We start from the raw sequence: 24913 nt of genomic DNA on the forward strand, positions 1-24913 counted from the left end.
TATATAAACTAAATTCTTGCAACACGTACCATTTTAAAGTTATGATAAATTTAATTTCATAAATAGCTAAAAACTGAAATATTTAAACCAATTCTAAACATATTTTTTTGTTTATACTTTGGATCTTGATACAGATATAGTAATGATGTACAGTTATATATACATTGAGAGTAAATAATGCACAGGTTTTACCATTGAGTAGAAAAATATGCCACATGTTATGAAAGAAAATGAGGAAAAATTAACTTTTCTTCAAGTGAATTGTGAAATCATCTTGAATAAGAAACCAATAGTAATCGCCTAATATTTTTGCATTTCATTTTCCTTGGTAACGTTTTTATATACGTTTAATGTCTTGATTTAAAATGTTTAACTTGCTCATCACTCACCATTGCAAGATTAAGAGAGAGAAACTAGGAATGAGAAGGCAAGAAATGTCTAGTTCAATGAAATTCTGCACCGCATCGTGTCATATTTTTGCAACACGTTTTTCACTAAAAACTTGGCGTTTTTAGTATTATGAGTGACTGAAATCCTCGAATTACTTCCCTTAGAGATAACTAAGCCGCTAGCTTTTTTGGGGTGAGTTCTTCGTCAAGGTCATTATTCTTCATAAGCGTTCTTATTTGTGGGTCGACAAAAATGCCTTCTTTGAATTTAGTATCACTCAATTTGGGAAAAATTCTTTTCAAATAGAAAAGTCCTTTGCCATTATTGTGTATAGCTTTGACAAAAAATTTTGTCAAATAAAAAAATTAAGAGTGGTAAAGTAAAATATTAAGTGTTGCCACTTTCAGAATTTTGCAGCAATTCTAATTTAAGTAAAATATTCTTTTGAACAATAACTGTTGTAGATGGTACTTTTCACTATATCCTATACTGACAGGCTGTTTTATACTTCTAATTATTGAAATAAGTATGGAATTAAATTATTTTAATCACATTACAGACGAAGGGGCATAAAAATGTTATAGAGGCTATAACAAAAAAAACGTGACGTGTTAGATACCCATATCATTGGGCAATTTTGGTTACAATTAAGTAAGTAATTCAATACACGTGATAGTATTTATGTTAGAAAAATCGTGTCACATAGTGATTTAAGTAACTCATATTTACTTACCAACTGGTTCGTTTTCTTGAATAAGCCATTCTCGTTTGAAATCAAATACTGGCGGTGTGTTGTGGCCGGTAAAAGCATAAGCTGAAAAATAGAAGACATCGAATCAATAAGCAGTCTATAATTATGTAATGAAACTATCTATACAATTTTAAAATGAAGCTTTATACTATTTAGAAAACGAGCGACGTGTGCATCACATGACTTCCTTTTACTCCAATTTAATGTTATTTCCCCATTACTGGCAATTTTAATGTGATTCAATACTTTACTCTAAATATCACCAACAGTGGCTAAATTAAAATCAGATTTAAAAAAAACCCGCCGAATTTGTCGCCAAGTTGGCGACAAAACTTGCGACCAAAAGACTGGCGATATCTCGCCAAGTGTCCGCCGAATGATAACACCACTTGAGTTCACATCGAAATTAACAATGATTTCCCCCAAAAAAGGGCAAAAGACCCCTTTAGAAACACCGGAGTGTAACCAAAAGGGAAGGTGCTTAACTAGGTCCCACTAGGAGTCTACGTACCAAATTTCAACTATCTACGACATACCGTTCTTGAGTTATGCGACATACATCCGCACTCGAGTGGAAAAAAAACTCAACATTCATTCGGGGGTGAGTAAAACGGAATTTAAGGTCGATTTTTGAGTGAAATTTTTTTCGCGAAAACAATGCTTCCTTTTTTGTAAAAAGAAGTAAAAAAAAAGAGAAACGTACTCTTCAACTCTTGTATGTAGCAAGACAAAACATAATTGAACTCATCGAAAATGTATTTTCCATTTCTAAAACAAAGTTATGAAAACAGGAATTTATTCACTGCAAAACGCGTGTATTTATTCCTAGAAACTCTAAAATACCAAATTTCAATTCATGCGAATTGCGGAATCATCAAAAAAGTCCTTCAAGTTTTGTGTCCACATTTTTGGAGCTCTAATTGAATGTCCGAATTTTGGGACTGGAATAGGACGGGACCCCATAGAAGCTCGAACAAAGTGACGTAATTATCTTTTCGCGCTTTTTGTTTCTGGTTTTTTTTGATCAACCCATAATTCAAGGGTATTCTTCTTTACAGATATATGCTGTTTGTTTATCCCCTGTGTGATGATAATGGATGATATTTTTTAAATCATTAATGCACCAAGGCATCATTAATTTTAAAAATAGCTTTATATTTATTCATGCTTAATATTATTATAACTTATCAGGTATTTATTGTAATTGCATAAATATGTCTTAGATATTCTCATTAAATGATTGAAAGTGAAAAATTTAGCGGGTAAAATTTCTTTTCCTTATAAAAGAAAAAAAAAAGATAGAAAGAAAAGGGGAAAAAATACTAGGTATTAAAGAACTGTTAAAAGTGAATCGTAAAAATTTCATATCGATTTTCTCACAAGAAGATCTAAATGTTCAGATAATTAACTATTTCAATTGTATATAAGTAAGTAAATACTTTACAAAAAAAAAAAAAAAATCACAGAGATTTATGAAAATGTATCACGAAAATAACGAAAAAGGTCGTATGAAATGCCACTATACTGTTTTTTGAAAAAGAAATTTTTTTTAGCGCAATAGAGGAAATCTTCACGGAACGGTCAAACTTTTTCCGCGGACCAGTGCTACAGTCAAGTACCATTTCATCTTTAAACTACAATCACACATTGTCTTTTTCGAATTGGTATTTTTTATTCTTCTTTCATGGACAGAAAAACACAATAATACCACATATAAATTGCACGATTTTACAAGCAGTACCAGATCAAGATTCGAACTTTCGCTCCCTCTTTGAGCAGAGGCTTCTGTTAAATCGCGGAAGCATCTTTTGAACCACTTTCTTGCAGACCGGTTGTCACATTGTTGGACAGTTGGTCTTTAATTCGAAGAAAGACAAAGGACTGAAGGTTTTCTCCCAAATTTGCATCAGTCAATGCTCTGCAAACAATGAACTTCTAAGGTAAGTAAAAGTTGGTCGCAAACCTCTTTTGAAGTAGCTGAATGAGTCAAACTTCCGGCGTAAGTATACGAATTTAGATTCCTGAAGTCATCTGGATAGTTTAGGATGAAAGCAATGTACGCTTAAAATTTAGTTTCCACTCAGAGCAAACTTTTTTTTTTCTCTCTCTTCCCCCCCCCCCTTCCAATATTATTCAACACAATTTATTGATGGATTGAAGCAAAAATATGCAATGAATTTTTTTTGTTTTGATGCTTTAAAAAGTCAAAATCGTAACTACAGAATCATAACCACAGCCACAATCGAACAATATCCCTTCTCGTTTATAAAACTCTCGTCATTTGCTTAGATTTTACTATGTACGTATGTATGTATGTAAAATATGCATAAATAATTCTTGATGTCTATCAACATCGACGTCGAACTTCTAATTATATGTAATAATAATATTAAAAATAACAAAAATACAGCAGCAATTATTATTAATATATTTTTTAAATTATTGTTATAGTCGCGCCCGTTAAATTGCGAAGTCACATACAGCAAATTTATGCGGTAACGTAACAGTTTGATTTCCCCTTCACGTTTCACTGTATAATATTTAACTTTTTATAATGGAATTACGGCTATAGCAAAATTTTTATTTGGCTCTTCGGCTTCGTTATAAACGGGAATGACTGAACAATAGTTATTATTATTAGTTATTGTTATTAGTAGTAATAGTAGTGTTATTATTATTATTATTGTTGTTATTATAATTGTTAAGTATTGTTATTTTTATTATTGTTATTACAGTCGGCGTTCGTTATAACGAGAGGTCGTTATATTGTATTGCATATTATTCAGTCATTTTTTAAAATTCACGAATAATTTCTCATTGTTATGCATCATTGAAAAGGAGAATATCAAGAAAGTAACAAAATAACTTTTAAAAAATGTTGTTAAATTCTTTCTCTTAATATATATACATATATACATATACATATATATATATATATATATATATATATATATATATATATATATATATATATATATATATATATATATATATATATATATATATATATATATATATATATATATATATATATATATATATATATATGCTGTAATTATTGTAGAAGCTTTCCGCTTATTTGAAAAAATATAATTCGTAATGTCTACCATTTTGTATGCGGTTTTCATCACTTCTTTGACACTATACCAACAAATATTTCTTTTCAATGGAAGTACAGTAAAACCTGTAAAGTTGACCACCTTTGTAAGTTGACCACCTGTCTATATTGACCGCTTTTGTCAGGAACGGAATTAGCCCTATCTCATATAATGAAGGAAAACCTCTGTAACTTGACCACCTTTCTATCTTGACCACCAGTCTATCTTGACCACTAATGTACCCAAATTTGGTTTGGAGTGCTGTAAAAAACCCTTTGTAAGTTGACCACATGGTTTATTTTTTAAAACTTAATTTAGCAAATTATTTTATTTTATTATTTTTTATAGCTTTCCAGGAATTTTTTGATACCAGACCAGCATTTTGCCTACTAAATAAAACAACAGCATAACTAAACCTCCTCGAAAGTTTAACCACATTGGAAAACTACTAAGAACCCTCTCATTCTCTAAACTTCTTTTGTTGTTTTATTTGAGATTACTTTTTCTACTCTCTGTTCAATGAAAACATGTGTCAGTAGAAAAGTACAAAGTATTTTTTTCCAGTTGCAATATTTTGTGGCAACACTCGAATTGTGCAAGAGTAAAAGTTACTTGCATTGCAGTATTTCTGGTGCAAGGAATTAAGAAATATGACATTTTCATTTTCAACTGCCTTTTAGAACTATGAGAGTCCAGCTTGTTGCTCTTTGTGTCATAGTTTTACATAAAATGGCTCCAAAAAGAAAGTTAGTTGAACTTGAGATTGATAAAAGGTATGAAATATTAAAATTTATTAAAAAGGGAGAAATCTAGAGAAAATTAGCTGACACATATGTAATTTACAAAACTAATGTCTAATAAGTGCGCCAAAATTCAATAAGGAGTTATTTTGTTGAAAAGTAAATCATCATGGTTATAAATGTATTAAATGTATATGAGAAAAAAAAATAAGCGAAAAATTTGTTACTTTTGTTTAGCTATGAATTTTTAGGAACTATTAATATCAAATAATTTTTTATAAACAATAATTTTTTTTGATCAATTTACTGAAATTTTCAATTTACATGACACATTACACGTCATTCTGAGAAAATAACCTCTAAAAATATTTGAATAACATTTTAAATTATTGTTTCAAAGTAATGTTAAACAGTGAAAGTGAGTTGGACGGAAAGAGTAAGTTTCAATTAGTCAAAAAATGAATACATGGGGCAAGAAATGACAAAAAAAAACATTACCCCCTTTATAAGTTGACCACCTGTCTAAGTTGACCACCAAAGTTCTGCACCGCAAGTGGTCAACTTACACAGGTTTCACTGTATTTTACTTTTAGAAACATAAAATTAAGTATTAGTTTTCGAATAGTTAGTCCTGAGGATAATACAAAAATTGAAACTTAATTTTGGACGTTATATTGGAATGAACGGTTCAGTTCGGAAGCTCAAATGGACGGTAAAATAAAATTGAATCTATGGAATAGGAAATGGGACTTCATGCATCGGTCGCTATAACGAAAGCGTCGCAGTAATAGGAGGTCGTTCTATAGAGCATTGACTTTAATGTTATTGTTGCTGTTATTGTTGTTCTTCTTATAATTATTATTCTTGTTGTTGTTATTATTATTTTTACTCTATTACTATTATCATTATTATTATTATTTTTATTATTGTTGATTTTATTATTATTGTTGCTGTTTTTGTTATTATTAATACTATTATTGTTATTATGTTTTTGCTGTTGTTGTTGTTATAATAATAATAATAATTATAATAATAATAATAATAATAAAAATAATAATAATTATAATTAAAATAATAATAATAATTAAAATAATAATAATAATAATAATAATTAAAATAATAATAATAATAATAATAATAATAATAATAATAATAATTAAAATAATAATAATAATAATAATAATTAAAATAATAATAATAATAATAATAATTAAAATAATAATAATAATTATTATTATTATTATTATCGTCATTAATATTATTATTGTCATTATTGTTGTTGTTGTTACCATTGTTGTAAACTGCCAGCTTTATTTATTTATTTATCTTTTTTTTGTAATAAAAAACAGAACACAAAAAATGCTGATTTTAGAGTGCTACTTCAGATCTTATAACACTACATTAATTTAATGTATGCAATAATAATCCGAAAAGCAATATATAAGGATTACTTATTTCAGAACACACCATCCTTGCTCATTACCACTCTTGTCGGTCGAATGCTCTCAAAAATGGCAATACTTTAAATGCAATAAACATGAAAAAACAAACTTCAGCTTTGGAATTCCTCACGTTAGTCGTCATTTCGCATTAATTGCGTTTATAATAAGTGAATTTAACTTCTTTTTTTCCTGACTGAATTTGCTTTATCATTCAATGTTCACGCTCTATGATCATGAAGACTCGTATGATATTAATCATTAAAAAAAACATACTTGACGGTTCAAAGACATTTTAATTGGAAATAGTTTTACAGAAGCAAATCTTCCGTGAAAATTTTTTCAAATAAATGATGCATAAACTGTTTGAACATCCGTGTTTAAACTTTCCAATCAGCTTCTGTTCAGTTATTAAGTATTATTTAATCGATATTATTCCCAAACAACAATTATTTTTTTTATATTTTAGTTGATGTAAATTAAATTACTGCTGGTGATGTGCAACTGACTGTATGAGGTTTTCAGGAGATCGCTAATTCACCATCGTAAATTATTGCACCACGCTCTACTTACAGCATAGACATTTTCGGAATTTTGCTCGATTCAAAATAGGCTATTTCTTGAGTTTTTAATGCGTATTTTTTGCGTTCATTTCAGAAACATTTGCATGCACGCATAACGCAATGGTAAATTGATAGACATTTTTATGATAGATTCACTCCTTAGTTTGCAACGCTATAAGGAGTAGCAGTTATATGGAGCAGTAAGAAATTAGCTTTTAATTCACTGAAGTATCTCTACATGTTATGTTTATGTGTGTGTGCGACTGTATGAATTCTGATTTACATAATTAGTAAGATCATTTGATGCAACGGGAAGGATAAAGAAATTACCTGTAGAACAGAAGAAATAAACTGATACTGAGAAATCTACGATCTTCTTGTGACATTTATTTTTATTTATATGCCCACTTACTGGTAGCACAAATAGTTCGCAATCAAGATGGTTTGACGCAGTGGCGTAGCCAAGGGGGGATAAGGCATCATACACCCCCTCCCCCATGAAGCAACAAAATTATATGTATGAACACACGTGCAAGGGGAAAAATGTGCTTTTCGGCCTTTAAATTCTAAAAAGTTTTATATGACCTCCCCCCCCCCCATGAAATTTTTTTCGCTACGCCACTGGCTTTGACGAGTCAAGAAATTGCGACAGAATCTAGGGCAGCTGGTGCATGAAAAAAGTGGGGAGTCGAAAGAGAGATGTCAGTGTGTGAGTAGAGGGCTCTAAATTTTATTTATTCATTTATTTTGTCAAAATTGAACTACACTATTGAGTTTTAAAGTAATCAATTAAATGGCTTTCTTAAAATAATAATAAAAAAAAACATTGCGGGACACGGTCTCAAATATCAGCGTAGGTTCTCTACTTTTAAACGCAGTTCCATTTTAATAATTATGAAATAATAACACGAGAAAAGTTCTTTTGCTCGGAGTGCGGTCGTTTCCGAAATTTCAAAAGTATTTTTTCTTCTGAAATAGCATGCTTAAAAGCATAAGAACTGACCATTTTTAAAATAATTTGACTAAGTTTAAGATTTTTTAAAATTATTTTAATCGGTGCGCGTTTATTGTTTACTCTTCTGCCGATGACATCACAAACGATGAAATGCCATTCACTGATGCCATTGGCAATTCGCTTCTTTACTCGCATGTGTTGGCAACGATATGGTTGATAGCAAGCGTAGAGCGCAATATTTAATTCGCTTCTTGATTATCATAACGTGGAAACGCGATAGACAGATGCGCCAAAATACATCATTTATGACGTCATAAAGACCACGCCTTATTTTCGAAATCGGACATTTTAAAAAATTAATTAAAAATCAAGCGTTGGGGAAGGAAATAAAAGTTTTTTTTCCCTCGCTGAATGTTTTTTTTTTTTTTTTTTCTTGCTCATTCTATCAACTTCAGTGACTAAAATTAGTACTTTTGCCTGAAGGAAACAATCCCATTGTGAAAATTTAGTTTTTACTTTTGTGAAATAAATCAATTCACACTGAAAAATCATTTTTCGATTGACTGTCAGTTTTGAACTTTGAAAAGTGGAGAGGCTCCTTTTCCTTTTGGAAGTAAGGGGCAGTTGCTCCCCTAGTCTGTCAGAGAAGTCGCCCATGCGCGATATTCATTAAAAATCAAAAGTAATGCAATATATATCACACAGAAACTTTCATTGGGCAGTGGATCGATAAGGGTTTAACATACAAATGGACACATTAGACAGGGAAAGTAGAACTCTCTTACAACGAGCCCTGATTTAACGAGAACTCGGATTTACGAAGAAATCAGAAATACTTGGTTGGCACCGTATTAAATCAATGACAGCAGAATCCGCTTTTAACGAATAAACCCCGGATGTAGCGAGTAACCCTTTGATCCTTCATACAAAATCGATTTGGTTTCTCCAGCCAGCTCAGTTAATTCTTTTTAGAAAAAATTCCATTAACTTCTTGAAGTGAACAGAATGTTAGTGATGAGTCATAAATCCCGAGAACAAGAGATTTATTTTTTCACTAGCGGTACCCGCACGGCTTTGCCCGTAGTAGCAAATTAAAAGGTCATTTGGTTCACCTGTATATTTACAAATAATGGATGATGAATTTCTCTTCAATTTGCTATGTTCATTTGCTCGCCCATGCTAAGGTTCTACGTTACGATAATTTGGTAATTTACTCGTCCATGTTTTGATAATTTGCTCAGTAAAATGTTCTTAAAATCGGAATAGAAAAAGAATAAAATCGAAGTTTCGAAAAATCACTTCGAGGTGCACACCCCCATGTTACAAACTAATTTTGGGCTGAATTTCATAAAAATCGGCCGAACGGTCTAGGCACTATGCGCGTCACAGACATCCAGACAAAGATCCAGACATTCAGCTTTATTACTGGTAAAGAATTCAACAAATTCAAACTTTTTTCGAAACCAGGGCTGCAGATGGTGATGGTTTTCAGGTCATGTGTATTCTCCAAAAAACAATGACGTAAGAAAAAGACAATAAAACAGCAAATAAACCAACTTCTGCGATACAGTACAAAAATATGAAAATACATTAAAAAAAATAATAAGTAAATACGTATGAGTTTATGTGTGTTTTTTTTTTTTTTTTTGAAACTATGTTGGACTACGTAACACTGTACGTGACTGTACGTGACACTATGTTGGAATGTTACGTTGTTTCGGGGCATTACAAGAATGAAAGCACGTAGTTATTAAAAAAACAATTTCATTTTTAAAAATGGAATTTCTTTAGAATAAAACAGTGTTTTTGGCAAATCTTTGATCAGTTTCTGTTACGGTTGTGTTGTCATCGCGTTGCTTTCCTTAACCCTTATCCATTCCACACTTGAGCTCATCTTGTGACCTTTAGGAGGCTATCGACCTTTTTCAAATAGAAACACCAGACGCATGAGGAAACGCATTTTATATCCAAGCTGATATCCAGCATTAACGGAGTATGTTGCTGAAATCAGAACTAACTTTCAGTACTTTTTTTTCTTTATTAGGGGAAACTAGGGAGACTTGACCCAATTTTTAGTTCTTTTATTCCCCCCCCCCCATTTTTTTCTCTCTTTTTTTTTTCGTAAAATAGTTAGAACGAAATAAAAATAGTACATAAAGTTTGCCATTTTGCACATTATTGTGGATAAAAGTAATAGCATAATTCTAAGTAGAAATGGTTCCTAAAAATTACATTCATCAAGTTTGAAAATGGGTCAAGTGCCACTAGAGCTAGGGAGACTTGAACCAACACTTAGGGAGACATGACTCCCCTGATGAATGCAAGGAGACTCATAGATATTGAAATCAAAAACACTACTAAACCCACAACAAAATTAGTGAAAAAAAATCAAAACTTAAAGCTCCATGGTGAATAAATAAATTTCTTCATGAACTTGAGATCATCAATCCTTTTCTTCAGAAAATGGAGAAATTTCATTGTTCCACATCAGAAGTGAAATCACAATATTCTCCCGTATTTGAGTGACCCTCAAAAAATTTGCAATAATCGTCCTCCATATTTAACCTACATTAAAATTTTACGAAGTATAGTTGAAAACTGCTCATCTTACAATAAGAATTACTGACATTCGTTTGGGGCTTACAAGAAGACAATCTTTTCAATTAAAGAAAAGAAAAAGAATAAAAAACAAGAACTTATGAATGAAAAAACTTCTAGCAAAAGCTATGAGACGGAACAATAAACTTTTAAATAATAGGATTAACCAAACAGTTTGAAAAGAATAAAGCCTGAATCGAAAGAACTAATGAAAATGCAAACAATGTTAGGAACAGAAGCGTTCAATTTTTGAAGCGCGTTTCAAAAATAATTTTCTATTTTCCTTGCAAACTGTTTCAGGAATTTTGTTATTCAACCATCAAATTATCAGCACTCGATTGGTCACAACTTCCCAATGGTCAAAAGTATATTGCAATAAATCGAAAATGGATAGAAAAATCAGAAAGAAAAATGAGCTCTATATTAACGTTTAGAAACTGACAAAACTTTAAAGTTTTTTTTCCCTTCATTGAACTATATCGGTAAAGTAAATAGCTTTACAAGCTTTGAAACGGCTACGGATAAAAATCCTATCTTTATTACGTACTAGCTGTTCAGTTTTTATCGAATTCAAATAATAGATCCGTCGAATTTTTCGAAACATCGATATTTTTTTTTAAACATCGTTGTGTCAATGTTTTTGTAACATCGATTTTTTTTTTTGGATTCTAAAAGTTTTCGATGTAGACGCTTTGAACTAATGTGTTTTTTATTTAAAAAAGGTAGTTTTGAAAACTCATGATTATGTTTAAAAAGACAGTTATGATAAAAACTAATTCCTTAATCAGTAATCGCGACTGAATAAGATACCTAAAATTACAATATTGAGTAAAATTTCCTTACATAATGTGTTCTCGATAACTTCCAACCTGTCGTCAATGAAAAAACTTTTTAAATTGTTTTAGTCTTTGTAGTAAAAAGTCGATATCTCTGAAATTTTTGACTTGTTAACATCAGTCTAGTCTACTAAAGAAGGAGAACTACTACATTTGGTAATGTATTAGTTTCGACTTTACGCTTCTAAAAATTTAAAACTTTGCTTAAGATTATGAGTGAATGGGCTATCAATTTAACGGATAAAATCAAGTAATGCAGTTTATACGAATACGTAAATTGCATGACTATTTTATTCCAAGAATTTTTTTTAAATCTCTAACAACGTCAAGTTCAAAATTTAAAAATGTAAAAAAGAAAAACAACATTCAATTGCGCATATTTCAACCGATTTTCCCCACAGACACAGCACTACTTAAAATGCTTCACTGGAGGGAAAAAATAAAAATAGTTAGACATAACAGATTTGAACTACAAGCCTATTTCCATTTCCTCTGTAAAAAAAAATATAGTGGTTTAAAAGGCTGTCTGCCATTTTAGGTGGAGCATAAAAAGCACGTTTTCCAAATAACGTCATTAAATTTCGCACAACTCTAGCAGGCGAGCGTCCTAATAATGTGAAAAGCTATCTCAGATGCATAAAAAAAACGACAAAAAACCGGCTTTTTGCTTCCCAGAAACGCGAGGCCCATCATTTCAACCTACCCCTATTACAGAAGCCCGACCAGTTTATTATTTGCAACGTATGAAAACCCAGCCGGGAGAAAAAAAAGAAAGACAGAGAGAAATATGAATAAAAGCCGCCATTTATGAGCAACCGGCTTTGCCGTTCTTTTCACGGTTGCCAACTGTGTGGAACTTAATGAGAATAGCGTGATTATTATTTGAGAATTTAAAACGCATTCTCGATTTTTTTTTTCTATTTGAGGACTCTATTAACACGCAGATGTTATATTTTGTAAATCCTGCTTAAGGGGGGATACAAGGGTTCAAGAAATTCAAGGAAGGAACTACATTAAACTCCGGATTATCTGCGGAATAGAGTGGTACGGTAACCGTGGACAAGCGAGAACCGCGGATAATCCAAATAATAGGTAAAAAACGATACTTAGTGCATACAATAGCTACAAAATATTAATAACACTCACTCATACATTTAAATTACGTATAACCAAAAACATAACTACATTGCATCTACTAACATTGAATATAAAAAATATATGAGGCAGTGAGAAGCAAAGGGATGCAAGTGGACTATTTTAAGTTTCGAGTAAATACCGTTTCAAGATCAGATTGTTGGTAGGCTTTCATTGAATTTTTTTTTCTAAATCATGCTGTACAGAAGCACCTACAAGGGCTACTAGTACAATCTCTTGCCTCAAGACAGAGGGGAGGTTTACCTACCATTTGTACTGGTTATCTCCAAATTTTTAATTCTGCCACTTGCATCCCTTTGCTTCTCACTACCGCATATGTAAAGTCTAAAAGCAAACAATAGCACAATCATAAGTTTAAAAAAAAAAAAAAAATGGTGAAAAGACCCGCGGATAATCCGAACCGCGGAAATTTGACTGCCGATAATCGGGAGTTTTCTGTAGTTAACATGAACAGACAGTCAAGGCAGGGGCGGCAAATAGGGGGGTCAAGAGGGGGCGGTCGCACCCCCCAAATTTTTTGCGTTGAATAACAGAAAATGGGTGAATTCAATTTATGTAAGTCGGAAATCAATGTTCATTAAAAGAAATCTCGCTGGTTCTCAGTAACTATTTGATGAAACTCGATACATTCCCAGACTATAAAAAGTGTTTTTCGTTATTTGGATAATGACTTAGGAATTCTTGAAGTATTTTCTGCCCTTTTCAGAATATAGAAAACTGATAGAGAACCATGGTTAATTTCATTAACTAAAGAAGACATTTTCTCATATAGGCTAAATATTTCATACTTGTATGCCCAGTGTAACAATGGTATGTCCAATATGAGACGCTCGTGCAAAGTGGTGTGGCTGCATGGTTTTCACAAGAAAATTTCTTGATATTTTACATTCACTTTACGCTAATTTTTAATGTATATTTATTGAGTGTCCACCGCTTTCTTCTGCTAGAAACACGTTGCAGCTGCTCAATGCAATATATGCTTTCAAAAAAACTTCTTAAAAATGGATGTGATTATTGAATTAAAAAAAACATATTAACAAATACCTGTTATGCGTATAATTATGCAAGCTCGGAGTGACGCAAAATGGTCTTCAAGAGTTAAAACCATAAAATTATTTCTCTATAACTTCAAAGCAGTGATTTGACGACTGGAAGAATTATTACAAAACGATTCTTTCAATGATGAAAAAGCTCATGCCTTTTAGCGACTTCGTTTGAATTTTTATTCAATTTTTTTTGTACTGAGGAAAGTTTTTGAAAAATACTTTACTCTATAAAAACATCTTCAATCCGTTACCCTTAATTTTCGAACTATTCAAGCCACAGTTCAATCTACAGCTGATCTGTGCACCACACTACCATAGTTCAATTTACAATTGAAACAGAAAATAGATTTTACATAGATGTCGTTTTTCAATCAAGCGTGAAACTTTAAAAAAAAAAGACAAAATTCCACATGATGATGTGAAGTCAAATATTGATTTTTTAAATTTTGTATGAAGTAATAGATTTAGTTTCGAATGAAATTAACACAAGATTTAATGATAATTATTTTTCTGTATGGTTGGCTCTGTATTATCTGGATTGGATTTTTGAAACGAAAAATAAAATGTTTCAGTTATGAGTAAAATTTTTAGCACGAGGCATGAAAAATTGCAAACAATATAGCGACAGACTGGTTATCATATCCTGAGACTGCATTTTCGTCCTTGTTATGGACTCATCAGTCTTGAATAGTGAATAACAGAGCTGGAGGCAGATGACATCTCATTGAAGCTGAGAGCGCTGACGAGACTAGATTATTCACTGATGAAAAATTAAGCAACTCACAATTTTTGAAGTTGCCCTGGGTGATTTTGAAGAGCAAGATATAAAAAGTGTTTTCATACATCACTTTGTTACTTCAATTATCTCAGCTAATAGAGAAAGATTTTTTATGTCTCAGGAGGTTAGAGAATTATTTTCGAAGCACAATGGGAAAAATATTCAAACGAAGTCATACATGCTTAAAGGGCATGAGCTTTCCCACCATCTTTTATATTTAGCTGTACTGGCAAAACAGCACGACACTGGGCACTGATAGATTAGTAACACGATTCCCTGCTCTTCCGAATTCCAAAAATCATGCATTAAAACTTTTCCAAAAGGTATAAAAACTTTAGTATCGAGATCTTTTGTATAACTTATTAGAAAGTGAATCAAAATTTATTTATTTCTAAACACTAATTTTTATTCATATTAAACCGATTTTATGACCACTTCCTGTTAGCTAATGTGTACTTGGTACCGCACTATGGTAGTACATATTTAAGAATCTCGACCCCCCAAATGAAATGCTGAAATGCCGCCCCTGAGTCAAGGTACATTACTTACCGCATCGCGGGCCGAGTACCAGGAGGGTCAATAATAATCTTATTTTGGAGGGGCCAAATTTTTAATTTAAAGATTTCGTTTTAAAAAATAAAGATTCTTTTCTCCTAACATTATTTGCTTTTTCATGTCAAAACAACTTCGTTTGCCCAAGACACGTTCTTTTCTTTTCTTGAGTAAAGGGTTCGTACCTGACCCCCGCTGGTTGCACCACTGATTGGTGCCATCAACCGCATCCTTATTACACTATTTATTAATTTTTTTTATTCTAAAAATATGGAAATTATTTGTGAGGAAACTAAAACCAAAAAATTATAACAACCTTTATTTAAACTTTGCTTCCCAAGATTTTGGGAGGGGCCAGGGTCCCCTTGGCTCCTCCCTTGTATACGCCCTTGAGGAGGGTCAAGGGCCTGATTACTATAAATGCTCGGGAAGCGTAAGCTTCCCAGGGCCGATCCTAGCAGGTGTGCAGAGTGTGCGCCGCACAAGGGCGGCCAAAGCAAGGGGCGGCCGCAGGCCGCATCATATAGTTCTTATAATCAAACAAAATTCCTCAAGAATTTTTCACAAGATAACTTATAATAAGTAGAATAAATATGCTGATTTTTAAATGTTTAATTGTCAAAGTATGTGTCGATTTCCCGACAGCATAGCATAGTTTAAGAAAAATAGAAGGTCAAGGAACATTGTGGTTGGTGGTTCATTGTCCATTAATATCTGCTCTTAACACACATGCTTCATTTGGTTGCAACGTTTGTAACAGAACCGGTAATCAGGCATGGATACAAGGGAGGGGAAAGGCCCCCTTCTGAAGCATGAAATGGTGCCGTCTAGAAGGAGCACCGAGGGCGATGATGTTTACCCCCCTCCCCAAGCTTTTATAGATCTAAACAATGAAGACATATTTTATTTATTTAAAAAAAAAGCTATACTGATTAGATACTCTCGCAAGCATTTCAAACAACAAACTATGTAACTAACTCCGTGTTTAACAATCGTGGATGCGTGGAGATAAAGTGGAAAATTGCGACTCCCTTGAGAGTAACATATATGAATGACGAACTAAAATGTTGCACTTTTCCCCTTTACGACAATTTTTCTGATTAAAATCTTGAATGAACTGCCCGGTTTCAGATCAGGTAGGAGGACAGGCTCTATACTGCCGTGCTAAGCACAAAAGTCCTGCGCTTTTTATCAACGGTTTTTGAGTTACGAAATCCATTCGCAAACATTACTACCAAAGACAGTCTCAATTAGCGTCTTTAGAGAAGCCCCTAATTCCACCCCCTCTCACTTAACGTATTGAAAAACAAACTAAAATTGCGTTTTTCAAGCATCAGTTTCAAGAACTTTTGAGGAAAGACCCCGGATCTCCCTTTTTTCCAACGCAATCACTATACCTGAAAATTTCGTTTTTAGACGGTTCCGTGGAGCCACAGCTTCTTGCCCAAACTAGCCTGAAATTGACTTCAGTTTCAAAAACACAGTTCGTGAGGGCACACTGAACCCCCACCCGCTCTTATAAAACAATGCTTAAAATACGATTTTGGGATTTATATTTCTGAAGAATTCCGGAGGAGAACTGCCAGGCTTATGTAACTTTTTACGGTACTAGGGAATATCCATCAATCGTCGAGGTGAGGTGGACAAAAGTCTATAGATATATTTTTGAGGTATTAATGTTGAAAAATATCCGAAAGATTCGTAGAAGCTTCCCAGTTTTGTTAACGTCACGAAAGATAATATAAAATTGCGATTTTAGAAATATCCGCTTAAGAGCCCCAAAACCCTTCTTTTCCAAAAATAGCCTATAATGGATTTCAGTTCGAAAAATATTTTGGTTCGGAATATTTTCATGTTTCCCTTATTGTTTTCAAATCTAGCCAAAAACGGGTTTTTGAAAAAATAGTGCCAAGAAATTACCGGAGGATAGCCGCCAGATCCCCTACCGTCACCAAAGACGGCCTAAATTTGCGTTTTAAACTTATATCTCGAAATCTTTCGATGGGAGACGATTGAATCTCCCTCCCACTTGCAACGTCAACAAAGGTAACCCAAAATTGCGGGTTTAAAATTTCAGTTTCGGAGATTTTTCGGGAAAAACGCCGATCCTTCCTAAGCTACGGTCTTAAAAAAATAGCTTCAAATTGATTTCAATTTTGAAAGAATTTTAGGAAAGAACTGCAACATTACTTTCACCTAAAGTCTCGAAAAAGGTCCTAAAATTGCGATATTTGACGTCAATATCGAAAATTTCTCCATGCACCTTGAACATACTTGACTCTTTTGTCCTTGCAACCAAACCAACTAAAGATTAACTAAAAATATTTTTCATACGCCAATTTCGATAATTTTCTTGGAGCAAGCCTCCTCCCCTGAACTCCTGACACCTCCCCCCACGCTTCCCCTTCCTCCGTCCCTTCTCTGATGTCACCGAAGAAAGACCATAAAATGCGTTTTTACGACTAGTAAATTTTGGTATCTATTAATTTCTTCAAAGATATAAATTGCACCTAAGGAGTTTCTTACTAAAGGGTGTCCCAAAACTAATGCAAGATTTGAATTTGCCGCCATTTTTGCAATAAATGGTTGGCAACAATGAAAGAAGAACAATTTGACAGCTGAGAGTTTAGAGTAATCAAAAATGGAGCGTTATACGATACAATAACGCGCTTTCATTATTGAACAATTGTTTCAAAAATAATGAAAGTTGAGGTTGGTCAAGCAGTTACTGTTATTGGCGCTCGGTATCGCAACACGGTAATGCACAGGTGGTTGTGGGCTTGTTGACATAGACCTTTGAATTCAAATAACCCCATAAGAGGAAATTTAAAAATGTTAAATCACACGATCTAGGGTGCCAATTCTGATCACCGAAATGTGAGAGTACGCGACCAGGAAATGCCATATCCAGTAACTGAAATGTTTCACTCTCTCTAGCTGTATGGTACAATAACACCCCATTTTTACTAACCCTAAACTCTCAATTGTCAAATTGTTCTTTTTTTATGGCTGCCAACAATTTATGAAAAAAATGGTGGCAAATTCAAATCTTGAGTTAATTTTGGGACACCCTTTTATAAAAAATTTCTTCCTTTTTATACGATCATTCTTCTGCCCCCCCCCCCTTTTAAAATTCGAACTTGACATAGAAATTTAATGAAAGATTTATACAGACGTTAAAGATCAGTCAAAATATGCAAATTACTCTTGAGGGCGGGACATTAGGTCTTTGCACACGGGCGGCCGACACCCTAGGATCGGCCCTGAAGCTTCCCTTAAAATTTTCAGGGGGTAAGAAAACTGTTTGAAAATTAAACTTTTTACTTTAAAATGCATTTTTAAAGGAAACGCAAACATTAAAACTATTGGGCTAGTAAAAACATTTGGAAGTGTTTTTAAAAATGAACACGAAGACGGATAGGAAAAAAATTTCATAAAATCAAACAGTAACGACAGCAAAAATAGTATGATAAAAAATATTTTTTGTAATGTTTTTGGAAAAATTTTGACGGTGTTTGAACCCTAAAAACCCACCCCATAAATACGGCCCAGAAATCTATGCATTTCTCTTAAAATAGTCATTCAGGACAACTTCGAGACTTAGTTAATAACTAAAGCACTCATATTTTAATACCGTATTGCAGCTATTAGCACAAAACGAAAGAAAAGAAAAAAACTCCTAAATCATTACGGTACAACCTCCTAATTTGGGACTAATATAGGATTCAGGTCGTCCAAATCAATGAAAGTACAGATTGAACAAAATAACCTAAAAATTGAGCAAAAGTACTCGAACAAACTACTGTACACAGTAAAAGTTGTATTGTGAATTGAAGAGAATGAAATATAAAATTGTATAAGAGAAAATTAAGTACAGTATGGATATACATTATTTTACTTGCAATAAACATGCGACGAAAAACTACAGCAATATACATCTAAATGGATACCCGGGTTAAGCGAAATCCGGTTTAATAGGGTACGGATTAATAAGGGTTTACTGTATTTGCAAAATTGAGACATGACAATCATAATTACAACTATTTAAAATAAATGGATTAAAACCTGTTTCAAAGTTATCCTGCTACTTGGGAGAAGTGTGCAACTTGGAACGAGAAAAAAAAAATATTGAGTTGTGCAAAGTTGCTGTTGTTTCTAATGAGGCTGCGTAGTGTATCCATTCGCAGATCTAGTGCACTCCCCAGAGACCCGCAACCATTCTTTCTTGTAGCATTACTCTCGGCGGATGCCATTACCACGAGAATTTTCACACTCAGTTTCCTCATCAACTCGGCTCTTGCGATGCGAAACTGCACTGGGAAATCAATTTTGCCAAGGGTATTCAAAGTCAAGAGAGTACTCGAGGGATTGTTTGCATACCGTATAATAATATACGATATGGACGCTGTCGATTTCCTGCTTCTTGAAAATTCACTGACTGGAGCCAGGTTTGAACCTGCATTTTTCGACGTAAGATGTCAACACCTAGCGACTATACCACTATCTATCAACGACTTGGGCACAGGAAACCCACTTGGTTATAAGTTAGCCTATTTCTGCACTAAAATTGTTAGTCAACATTCTATTCTCGAGCTTTTTGCTATTTTAATTAGAAAAATGGCGCTTGACAGCAACAGGATATTTTCCTCCAAAAAATGTGTCGTTAGTTACTTTGTATTAAATTACCTAAGTAAGCATAATAGCGATTGAACTTCAACGTGCGTTCGGAAAGATTTCTAGCTGTCATGAATGGTTCAATTAGAACTGCCTTTGAAAATTGATCGATGGAGCAAAAACTTCCTCCTGCCATATTAACTGAAACTTCAACTTTTTAGTCTGCTAGTATGATTGTAATAATTCAAAGAAATGCATGATTGTTACAGTGCTTGCGCTCACTATCGTTGCTATATTTCGTATTAGGGTTCGTTTATATTCACTGAAAACACTGCTTACCGATAGCAAATGCTCAAATCCTTTTTTCGTAAGTTGGCGAAAATTACATGCTTGAAGAGGATGTTTTTCGACCTGTTAGCGGCAAGGAATTAGGTCGTTTGAGGCAGAGTTCAATGCAAATCAATTTTTTAGGGAGATGCCCAGTGTCTGTGCTAGCGGACCTATTCTTATCATAAAACATCTTAAAGGTGGGCTTACAAAAAATTCGGAAATTGTTGTGCAGCATTTGTAATCGTGCAGTACACAATGCATCATTAAAAATCTAGGATTATAATAGATTACGGATAATAATAACAATAATAATACGTCGTAATAATAAAGAAGAAAAAGAAAGACTAGGAAAAGGGAAAAGACGGCACCGAAAACGCCGAAATAGAGCACTACAGATCAACAATAAAAATGCATAATTATACAGGGTGTTATAAAATGTCATAAAATATTCTAACATGAAATTTACCGCTAGTTTATTAACTAGTGGTTTACTTTTGTCAGCAAAATTTATTATTACGGGATTTTCGGGGAAGTCATTGCTTAACTAGAAAATCGCCAGTCAAGGTATGACGAGTGAAAATTGCTTCTACATTTGAACAAAGCAATTGCCTATTTGGTGATATTTTGATAGCTGAAATTTTAACTCTAACTCCAGTGGATTAACCCTCAACTCCGGTAGATAGCGTTCATTGTTGACCACTTTTTCGTTCCTTCATTCTCCTGAAATTAGTCTTAACAGTAAAACAGTTAAGTTACCGGATCCAGCCCAGCCTTGTCACAATAAAGCATTTCCCTGCATGCCAAAAAATATTATCAAATTATCATGCTGTGGCGCGAATTTCATTGTTCGTGACGTCAGGAGTGTTACTCGATCAGTGAATTCGCTATTATATAAATAAGGATGCTATTTTTTTTTTGGGAAGGAAAATATGTAATAAATTTCTGCTCTGAGTTACATTTTGTTTTGTTAATTTGATATTTTTTCTAATTTAGCTGTCTACTGTTCATTCTCGATGCTTTTACCGGATAGCTTCACATCCAAAAGTTATCTATTTTGCATGGAAAAAGGTGTATGCAGTAATCTGCTACCTTTGTGTGATAAAACGTCGTTGACTTCCTTTTGGCAAGAATATGGTACAATTCCGCCGCAAAACCATGACAAATGCACGTTGTATAGTAATGCGTGCAGTCAATTTGCTTTTAATTTGGCAGCAGAAAGGGAAACAAAATGCCAATTTTTCGCTTACAGTTATTTCAGTTTTAATGAGAATTAAAAGCCGTATTTTTGCGAAATCTGCTTTAGTTAAACCTTGGGAAAAAATATCAATGAACGAAAAAAAAAACGAACGATTTGAAACCATAGCGACGAGTCCTTTTAAAAAATATCGAACCCAACGAGCTAGAATTATTTTCGTCGTCATGGTAATCTGAAAAATCGGACCAACGTCAACTGCGGTTCAGTGAAAGTAATGGGCGATTCGTGATTGCTCAAAAAAAAAAAAAAAAAAAAAAGAAAGAAAAATGAAAAAATAAAAAAAAAAGTTCCAAAAAATTCTGACACCGTTGAAAATCTATTCAAATTGGAACAGCCCTAAATGATGCATGGGCAATGTAAATATATTTGACATCTACTTTTACAGAATAAAATTGCTTTATGAATACTTTTCGCCTTCATTTGTGATTAAAAATTTCAGTTAACCTAATAACTTCTTTATTTTCTTGTTTACAAAAATTGTGTTTTTACCTATATTTGTTAGGTAAACACCACGAACGAATTTAGCTAACAAGGAAAACATACCTTTTCAAATAATACATTTTGCAATGATAAAAATAATACTATATCTGACGAACTTGAAGCAAAATAAGAAGAAAAAAGAAAAAAGTGTTTTCTATCATGTAATTTCTCTCCTGTTCAGCCGAACATAATATTGCGTAGTGTATTCGCAAAACAGAATTAAACTTCGTTGACAAAATAAAAGCAGGAAACTAATTAATGAACCCATTTCAAACTACCTCAGAGTGAAGATCCTGTTTGTAGAAGAAAATAACCCGAATTATGCTAATAGCTCATTCACGACCTGGATAGCTTGTGGCCAAAAATAGTTTTGAAAAAGCAAACGGTTTATGACAGATTATCGATAGAGCTGAAAACAGTTTCGAAATGAAAGAATAATTGTATCATGAACTGCGAATTTTGCTCAGTTCGTTAGTCATAGGCAACGGACGTTGGAAAGTTGTTTCTGCCCGGAAGTTTTCTCTCCCTCTTGGGCAGTAGTGCCTAACCTACGGCTCGCGGACCATTTCAGACCCGTGAATCTGATCCATGTGGCCCGCTGTTATGTTCAATGTCATGAATCAAAAACTATGTTGTGGAACCTTCCAAAACAACGGATCATCTTCATTCTGTATTAGCAAAAATACCCGGCGTTGCCTGGGTCAGTAATAATTGTGAGAAACAATCGCTACTTTCATTCGTTTTCTATTTTAACTGAAAGAACTCAAAACACACCGCTTTGATGTGATTCAATCATAAAAGTAAAGTAGCACTAAGTATAAAGACCGAAATAGTATTCAGTTAGAAACGAAAGCACGACATTTATGCAAAAAAATTTGAAGAATTTCCAAAACATGAAATTTCACTTGTTTATAAAGATTTATCAATTATTATTATTATTATTATTATTTTTAATTTGAACATAGTCTATAGCATTTTCTATATGGCTATTGAAATACAAACGGTTTTAAAAAATGTAGCCACCCGTAATCCCACTACACTTGCTTTAGTTGTTTTGGGAAATTTCAATTATTGTGGGTTCTTGGTGCGATTTAAAATGTTACCAAATTTGCGGTAATCGTTTTGGAATATCTTAAACAATGCTCCCCTTCCCTATTTTATAAAACTGTCTGTTACTAATTTTCGTCAAAGAGATATTGTCGCCAAATACTGAGATAATTTTGGTGATCATGAAATGATGCTAAATGTTTTCTTCCGAAATAAGTAGCAAAACTTGGCCAGTGTTTGAAATTATGAACAAAGCCAAACTAATGGAAGTTTTTGTGCTGCTTATAGATTTGCCTAATTTAGTTAACGGATTATTTTACACTAGTGGCACCCGCACGGCTTTGCCCGTAGTAGAAAATGAAAAGGTCATTTGGTTCGCCTGTATATTTACAAATAACGGATGATGAATGTCTCGCCAAGTTGCTATGCCTGCCCATGTTACGGTTCCACGTTATGATCATTTGGTAATTTACTCGCCCACATTGTGATAATTCGCTCAGTGAAAAGTTCTTAAAATTGGAATAGAAAAGGAACAAAATCGAATTTTCGAAAAATCGCTTCGAGGTGCACACCCCCATGTTATAAACTAATTCCGTGCCAAATTTCATGAAAATCGGCCGAAAGGTCTAGGCGCTATGCGCGTCACAGAGAAGCTGACAGACAGAGAGAGATCCGGACAGAGAGACTTTCAGCTTTATCTTTATCTTTATTATATACTAGTGGTACCCGCACGGCTTTGCCCGTAATAGAAAAATTAAAAGTTCTTTTGGTTCGCCTGTATATTTACAAATAATGTATGGTGAAACTTCTCGCCAATTGGCTTGTACCCATGCTATGGTTCCACGTTATGATAATTTCGTATCTCGCCAATTGGCTTGTGCCCATGTTACGGTTCCACGTTATGATAATTTCGCAATTTACTCGTCCATCTTACATTTTTGTTCTTAAAATCGGAATAGGAAAAGAAACACATCTAATTTTCGAAAAATCGCTTCGAGGTGCGCACCCCCATTCTAAAAACTAACTTTGTGCCAAATTTCATGAAAATCGGCCGAACAGTCTAGGTGCCATGCGCGTCACAGACATCCTACAGACATCCAGACATCCTCCGGACAGAGAGACTTTCAGCTTTATTATTAGTAAAGACTAATAATAAAGCTGAATGTCCCTCTGTCTGTCCGGATCTCTGTCTGTCAGGATCTCTGTGACGCGCATAGCGCCTAGACCGTTCGGCCGATTTTTATGAAATTTGGCACAAAGTTAGTTTTTACCATGGGGGTGTGCACCTCGAAGCGATTTTTTGAAAATTCGATGTGGTTCTTTTTCCAATCCAAATTTAAGAACAAAAATATCATAAGATGGACTAGTAAATTACGAAATTATCATAACGTGGAACCGTAACATGGGTACAAGCCAATTGGCGAGAAAATTCACCATACATTATTTATAAATATACAGGCGAATCAAAAGACCTTTTAATTTTCTATTACGGGCAAAGCCGTGCGGGTACCACTAGTTATTAGTAAAGAAGAATCAAGAAAGATAAAGAAGATTGAGAACGATGGCTGAAAATTGGGAGCCAAATACAATACAACCGCGCTTATCCGAACTTACTAGGATCAAGGACATTCCGGATAATCAAAAATCCAGATTATCCTAGCTATATGGGTAATTAACGAGACAAATAATTAAATTAGCAGAGTTATCTTCTTTACTAATAATAAAGCTGAAAGTCTCTCTGTCTGTCAGGATCTCTGTGACGTGAATAGCGCCTAGACCGTTCGGTCGATTTTCATGAAATTTGGCACAAAGTTAGTTTGTAGCATGCGGGTGTGCACCTCGAAGCGTTTTTTTCGAAAATTCAACGTGGTTCTTTTTGTATTCCAATTTTAAGAACAAAATTATCATAAGATGGACGAGTAAATTACGAAAATACCATAACGTGGAACATGGGCACAAGCCAATTGGTGAGAAAATTCACCATACATTATTTAAATATACAGGCGAACCAAAAGACCTTTCAATTTTCTATTACGGGCAAAACCGTGAAGGTACCACTACTCTTCTATACAACTATAAATAATGTTTTTTTTTTTTTTTTTTTTTTTTTAAATCTATCTCTGATCAATATGGCACGATCCTCGATCAAACTTAGTAGATCACATTTCTAGTACAGTGAAACCTGTGTAAGTTGACCACTCGCGGTGCAGTACTTTGGTGGTCAACTTATAAAGGGCGGTAATACTTTTTTTTTTTATTTTTTGTCATTTCTTGCACTATGTATTC

At 33.5% G+C, this 24913-nt stretch overlaps 1 protein-coding gene across 1 annotated transcript in view; it reads right to left on the reverse strand.

Moving 5' to 3' along the window:
* LOC129234182 (tyrosine kinase receptor Cad96Ca-like) overlaps positions 1–24913 on the reverse strand; it is a 66933-nt gene that overhangs the window by 36383 nt on the left and 5637 nt on the right. The window contains exon 2 of the mRNA XM_054868094.1: positions 1124–1204. Within this exon, the coding sequence (XP_054724069.1) occupies positions 1124–1204 (81 nt within the window). The remainder of the gene's footprint in view (positions 1–1123; positions 1205–24913) is intronic.

This window comes from Uloborus diversus, chromosome 1 (assembly GCF_026930045.1).
Source record: "Uloborus diversus isolate 005 chromosome 1, Udiv.v.3.1, whole genome shotgun sequence".
Taxonomy (NCBI): Eukaryota; Metazoa; Arthropoda; class Arachnida; order Araneae; family Uloboridae; genus Uloborus; species Uloborus diversus.